General features: G+C 51.7%; 2 protein-coding genes across 2 annotated transcripts; one reads left to right on the top strand and one right to left on the bottom strand.

Moving 5' to 3' along the window:
- Positions 1 to 659: 659 nt before the first annotated feature.
- Znf428 (zinc finger protein 428) lies at positions 660 to 6,701 on the top strand. Its single transcript, XM_050127114.1, has 2 exons — positions 660 to 801; positions 6,063 to 6,701. The coding sequence occupies exons 1-2, from the start codon at positions 726 to 728 to the stop codon at positions 6,557 to 6,559; spliced, it is 573 nt and encodes a 190-aa protein (XP_049983071.1). The 5' UTR covers positions 660 to 725; the 3' UTR covers positions 6,560 to 6,701.
- On the bottom strand, positions 761 to 6,050 carry Srrm5 (serine/arginine repetitive matrix 5). The gene has a single exon (XM_050127086.1). It carries the CDS (start codon positions 2,528 to 2,530, stop codon positions 761 to 763), a length of 1,770 nt encoding a protein of 589 aa, XP_049983043.1. The 5' UTR covers positions 2,531 to 6,050.
- Positions 6,702 to 6,823: the final 122 nt, after the last annotated feature.

The following is a 6,823-nucleotide window of genomic DNA, read 5'->3' as shown; positions in this document are numbered from 1 at the left end:
GGAGTATCAAATTCAAGGTCAGCCTAGGATATTTGAGTTCCTGTCTTGGAAATGCCAGGCAGTGGTGGCTCACACCTTTAATCCCAGCACTCCCAGGAGGCAGAGGCAGCCGGATCTCTGAGTTCGAGGCCAGCCTGGTCTACAAGAGCTAATTCCAAGACAGGCTCCAAAGCTATGGAGAAACCCTGTCTCGAAAAACAAAACAAAACTAAAAGAAACTATTTCCGGGGTAGCTAGTGTTTCAGCTATAACAAGTTGCCTGTGTCCCTGATAACTAACGAGGTGTCCTCCCTCAGCCCTAGACCTCCTTACCATGGACAGCTGAAGGGTTAATGGCTGGCACAGGTCCCTTCATTTTACACTTAGTTATGATTTGTGCCAGTACCTACCTTTAAATAACTAGGGATATCGTCTCTCCCTACTCTACCGAATAAGAACTACAATGTCTTGTTGAGACCTCCAGGAGGCAGAGTCAGGATTCTGTATGCAGTCAAGACAGAACAGAGGCCTCACCCCAGCACTGAGCACACGGCGGACTCGGAATGGGGGCAAATGTTATGTAAAAATTTATTGAGTCACCACAGGCTTTTCCTTTCCCCACGTCCAGCATCCCTCGCTACCTGCCAGCAGTCTGCGATAGAAGAGCTTGTGACTGGGAGAGCTGGCCGGGGAGGGACCCTGCCCAGTTGCTGCTCTACTCCCGTCTCTTGTCCCCTCCCCTGGCCATGACAGAGACCCGTGAGCCAGCTGAGACTGGAGGCTACGCCAGCTTGGAGGAAGATGATGAAGACCTTTCCCCAGGTGAGATAGCCTTAGAAGTTGTGGTGTTGACGAAGCTGGATTCCTGGGCTTGGATTCCCTTGGGAGGCTGCGAGGAGGAGTGACCCCTTTCCTTGTTGTGGGCTCTCTTCTGGCTAGAACTCCTGGTTCTGGTGGGAGATGGCTTCCCTGGGAGGCTCTCGGGGGCTGTAGCTTGGTCGTATTCTTGGTCCTTGGTGGAGGTTCTAGATTTGCTGTGTTCTCGGTCCTTGCTGTGAGTTCTAGGGTGGCCGTGTTCTTGGTCCCTGCTGTGGGTTCCATGGTGGCCATGTTCTTGGTCCCTGCTGTGGGTTCTAGAGTGACTTCGGGAGCTCTCCTTGCTGGTGGCTCTCAATTGGCCACGGTGCCTTTCCTTGCTGGAAATGGTGGATCGGCTCTGTGCTCTCTTCTTGATGGAGGCTCTAGGCCGGCTGCGGGCTGTGTCTGTGCTGGGGGTTCTAGACGGGTTGTGCCTACTTTCACTGCTAGGCATCCTAGACAGCTTGTGGCCCTTCTTCCTGGCAGTTCTGGATCGGCTGTGATGTCTCTCTCGGGTCCCTCTGGACCGGCTGCGACTTTCTTCTTCACTGGAAGTCCTAGACCTCACTCGACTTCTTTCCCTTCCTAGAGCTCTCCGTGGGCTGTGTCGTTTCCCTTGGCTGTGGGTTCTGGACTTGCTGCGTCTCATCTGGGTGGGTGTGCCCCTCCGTGTACGACTTCTTGCCCTACTACGATTTCTCTTCCAGCTGTAACTTCTCACCCGGTTGTGGGTCCTCTTGTGACTGTGACTTCTTGACCTTCTGGGGCTCCTGGAGCAGCTGTGACTTCGGGTCCTGCTGGGGGTCCTGGAGCGGCTAAAGCTTTGGGTCCTGCTGAGGCTGCAGTCCTGCTTGTAACTCTTGACCTTGCCTGACAAGTCAGTCAGATCTGTCAAGGTGTGAGTCTGTTCCCTGCTGGGGGACGTCACCTGGCTATAGCTCTTGGCTCTCCTGGATGCCACAGGAGACTTGCTAGAGCTCATTAAGACTGACCTACTTAAGCTGTGGCTCTTGGCCCTACTGGGGATCGCAGCTACTCTAGAGCTGCTCCCCGGGTCTGAGGCCCCTGGCAACTTGGGGCTCTTTTCCTGGTGCGTGTTTCTAGGCTGGCTGGCACTCCTTTCCTGTGTACTGGTTCTAGGTTGGGTATAACTCTTGTCTTGGCTTTGTTTGCGGTCAGAAGTAGGTGTCGTAGGTGTCATTGCCTTCTTGGCCACACCTGGTTTGGCGGAATGGGTTCTCTTCCTGATAGGAGTACTTGTTCTGCTGGGGGACATCTTGGAGCTGTGACTTCGCTTCCTGCCCGGAGTTCGCCCCCGGCTATGTGTGCCTTTCTGCTGATGTTGTTCCACGATGCCAGTCTTGCCGCTCTTCCTGCCCTTGCTGGCCTTCCTGGCACTGGTGTCAGTGCTCAGCCGACTGGGTGTTCTCGGCTTGCTGTGGCCTTGGGATCTACTGCTGGGACGGGTTGAAGGAGCTGTCTTAGTACCTGTTGATCTGGTAGACTTAGGACTACTGGGGCTCATGACCAAGTTAGGGGACTTAGGATGCACTAAGGAACTGTTGGGCGCCGCTGCATTGGTGGTCTTCAAGGAAGCTGGAGGTATGGGAGCTGTGGTGGGCATGGAGGGCCCAGTGGGTGCCGGTGCCGGAGCCATGCCGGGCTTGGAGGATCTCTTTGATGGAGAATGCATGGCGGGTGCAAAGGGGCTTGAGCTCCTAGAAGTCAGGGTAAAGCATGCCTGATTTGGTAGCCAAGGACGATGACCGGATGGCTCATCACAGCAACTTCATGAGGTCATAGTGAGCACTGAGAACTCTGGAGAGTGAGATCAGAGGGGAGAGAAGGTGGGACCCTGGCACAAGGCTGGAGCCTGTTAGTGAATAGAATCACATCCACTCTGACTTAACAGGGCTGAAAATTGGAGCTGGGTTCACCAAGGGCCTGCCTTGAGTCTTCAGGCCTAGGTGATGTTATTGCTGGGGTGGGCGAGCCCAGAGAGAGACACTGACCACCTCGAGTTCCAAGGAGGCTTCAACTGAGCTGGAGTTGTTGGTAGAACATGGAAGAGTCTTCACAGGGAGGAGCAGACGGAAAAGCCTCCTGGAGGTGGGACTCAGGGCCTGGGCTCTCCATCAGTCATGACCCACTTGTCATCTACTAGACCGAGGATGGAACCCAAGATCAGGTCGAAAGCCACAGCCTCTAGACAGTGATGGGGGCAGCAATAGCCAGGACCATCAGGGAAGTGGCTATCAGAGGTTTGCCTGTGCTGGGTCCTGAAGCCTGAATAGGAGGGGCCAAGTGGACATAGTGTGGGACAGTGTTGCCGAGGGACACTTAGGCCTCAGGGAATATCTGTAGAACGTGAGAGGGCAGCAGAATGGGGCAGGGACAATGAAATAGTACTGAGACTGGGAGGGATGCAGTGGATGGATACTGAGGGCCTGCTCAGGTTTGGGGAGGCACCTGGGCACAGATGCCACAGCCCTGGGAGACTCAGAGGGGACAGTGGGAGGCCAGTAGAAGAGATGACTGGCTAACTAGGATGAGGTGGTCTGGGGTGGCTCACTAAGGAGGGAGCTTTGCCCTGGGTCCTAAAGGGAAAAGCAGGACAGCATCCATAGCAGAGGGGACAGCGTAGACAAGAGGCATCCCACAGATGCTCAGCACGCAGTCTTACAGAGCCACCACTCAATCACCACGTCTCTAGGGACAAGAAGAAACATCAGTACAGGTAATTACTGTGCAGATGATTGGACTACAAGGGAAGAATTAAGGTAGGGTGAGGGCATTAACAGCGCTGGGGGTGCTGCAATGAAACAGGGTAATCAGTGTCCTCAGACAGGCTTGGAACAGGATCTGCAGAAAGGGATGCAAAGGCCCACCCACGGAGACTGGGGAGGATAGGTGATGAGGTCCGAGCCCTGGCCCCCCCCTCCAGCATTTTTTTTTTTTTTTTTTTTTTGCCTTGGTGATGTGAGTGGTAAAAGTAGAAACACCATCTCTGTGAACTGCTGGAGGACACGCAGGGGCTGAGTGGATGCAGAGGGAGGTTGTGCCACAGTCCAGTGAGGTACTTCCAGCAGGCATCTTGACCATGGAGACCTTAGCATCGTGTGGCCACAGACCAGCTGCTCATGTATTTATTCATCACTTCATGGTTTTTTATTATAAAGCTTTTGTTATTTTGTATATTGTTTTAATGAAGGTGGGTATACCCTCATGGTACCAGAAATGTAGGTCACAGGACAACTATTGAGAGCTGTTTTTCTTTCTCTGCTGTGTGGGTCCTGGGAATCAAACTCAGGTCCGTCAGGCTTAGCAGCAAGCACCTTTAACAGTGAGCCATCTTGCCAGTATTTGATCATGTTTTTAAACCCAAACTTGTCTATATGTACTTTATGCCCTGAAATTGCAATAATGTGTCTATACTTAAAACTGTGCATTTTAATTGACTTGTGTATCAAAATGGATATTTGTAATTCCAGCACTTAGAGACTGAGGTAAGATGAAGGCCAACTTGGAACACATATGTACATCCTTAAATACATACATACATACATAGGTACATATGCGTGTATATGTGTTATGTCTTCTAAAAACAACAGGAAAGTCAGGTATAGTGGTGCCAGCCTAATCCAAGCTTTTGGGAGTTCAAGATCAACCCTAGACTGTCTGAGAACCTGGTCACTAAAGAAAATGGGCAGGGAATAGATCAGTATGTAGAAATACTTGCTGTGGAATCAGGAGTCCAGGACTCCAGCGTCCACGTAAAAACCCACCGTTGTCTCTGCACCTGGGATGCCACTGCCAGGAGGCACAGGCAGGAGGGCCTTGGTGTTGTCTGGTTAGGTTAGTCAAGGAGTAGGTAAGAAACCCCATCTAGAAACATGAGGTGGCAAGTGTTAAGGAAAACACCAGTGCTGACTTGTGGCCTCTCCACAGGCACAGTGTTTCTTTTTTTGACTTTTTTTGGGCCCACCACCCAGCTTCCAGATAAATACATGGAGACTTATTCTTACTTATGAATGTCCTGCCTTCGCTTGACTTGTTTCTTTCTTTCTTTGTTTTTGTTTTGTTTGTTTGTTTGTTTGTTTTTCCAGACATTGTTTCTCTGTAGCTTTGGAGCCTGTTCTGGAACTAGCTCTTGTAGCCCAGGCTGGCCTCAGACTCACAGAGATCTGCCTTCCTCTGCCTCCCCAGTGCTGGGATTAAAGGCGTGTGCCAACATTGCCCGGCTTGCTTGGCTTGTTTCTAGCTGGCTTTTCTAACTTAATTTAACCCATTTCTTTTTAACTACAATTTTGCCTCCTGGCTTTTTACTTTTATTCTGTCTTTCTTTCCTTCCTCTGTGACTTGCTGTGTAGTTGGATGGCTGGCCCCTGGTATCCTCTCTCCTCCTCTCCTCCTCTTCTCAACTTCTCCCTCTTCTCTTTTTCTCCTTATATTTATTCTCTGCCTGGCAGCCCTGCCTATCCCTCTCCTGCCTAGCTATGGCCATTTAGCTCTTTATTAGACCAATCAGGTGTTTTAGACAGGCAAAGAGTCACAGCTTCACAGAGTTAAACAAATGCAACAGAAAAGAATGCAACCCATCTTTGCATCATTAAATATTCCACAGCATAAACGAATGTAACACATCTTAAACTAATATTCCACAACATACAAGTCTCTACGCGCACTACACACACTTATACAGATGGGAAAAAAACATTGTCTTATTTTCGTGTACTGCATTTTAATTTACTATTTTGCTACCTATTCTGATGCTTGTTTTCCTGGAATGGTCCACTGTAGAACATTGTCATATTTAGCTCTCTGGTAGACTGTGTGATCACAGGTGAGTGATTCGTATACCTGCTCTAATGCCTCGGTTTCTGGATTGGTCCAGGTGTTGCTCTAAGAGCTGGGTGAGCACACGCTTACTGTCTGCTGTCTATCCCACGGCTGATGCCCATGTGTCTGTCTTTCATTTTGAGACAGTGTCTCATTCTCTGTAAGCCAGCTGGCCTGGAGCAATTCTTCTGCCTCAGCCTCCTTGGGTTCTGGCATTACAGATGACAGGTGTAGCACTTGCAGCTTGCAGGCACTCATGTGCTAGACACATGATTCATTGCATCTCTGTTGTGCCGAGCTGTCCGCCATACAGTGAGCTTGAAGGGGACTCAAGGGGGCAGCTGGACATAGCCCTGACGCCATGTCTCTCCTACCCGCCCCAACAGGCCCGGAGCATTCTTCTGACTCTGAATACACTCTTTCAGAGCCCGACTCTGAGGAGGAGGAAGAGGAAGAGGAAGAAGAGGAGACCACTGATGACCCTGAATATGACCCTGGCTATAAGGTGAAACAGCGCATAGGTGGGGGCAGGGGAGGCCCATCCCGCCGGGCCCCCCGAGCAGCCCAGCCTGCTGGCCCACCTGCACAGCCCTGCCAGCTCTGTGGCCGATCACCACTGGCAGAGGCCCCACCCGGTACCCCACCTTGCCGACTCTGCTGCCCTGCAACAGCAACCCAAGAAGCTCCAGCCCCTGAAGGCAGGGCTCTTGGTGAGGAAGAGGAGGAGCCATCTCGCACGGGGGAGAGCCGGCCAGCAGGGCGGGATGGAGATGAAGATGAGGAGGAGGGGGGTACCTACCACTGTACGGAGTGTGAGGACTCCTTTGACAACCTCGGGGAACTGCATGGTCACTTCATGCTACATGCCCGGGGTGAGGTTTAGGTAGGGCCACCCGGGAGCTGGTGGAGGGGTGGGTGGGAGCAGGGGCTGAGGAAGCTGCAGTCGGGGCTGGGTCCCACCCATGTGTGTTGTCTTAGCAGTAGATATGTGAAGGGCAGAATGAATAAAAGCCAGATTGTGTGTGTGACTGAGTATGGTGAATGCGGTCTGCACCAGCATCCCTCTGCTTCCCCTCCTGAGTGCCGTGATTACCAACATGCACCTCCGGGACTGATTTTATGTGATGGTAGGGATTAAACTTCAGCC

This window comes from Alexandromys fortis, unplaced genomic scaffold, assembly GCF_014885135.2.
Source record: "Alexandromys fortis isolate MF-2015 unplaced genomic scaffold, M_Fortis_MF-2015_v1.1 scaffold_262, whole genome shotgun sequence".
Classification (NCBI taxonomy): domain Eukaryota; kingdom Metazoa; phylum Chordata; class Mammalia; order Rodentia; family Cricetidae; genus Alexandromys; species Alexandromys fortis.
The sequence above is the reverse complement of the archived record's forward strand: the minus strand, read 5'-3'. Positions and strand labels throughout refer to the sequence as shown.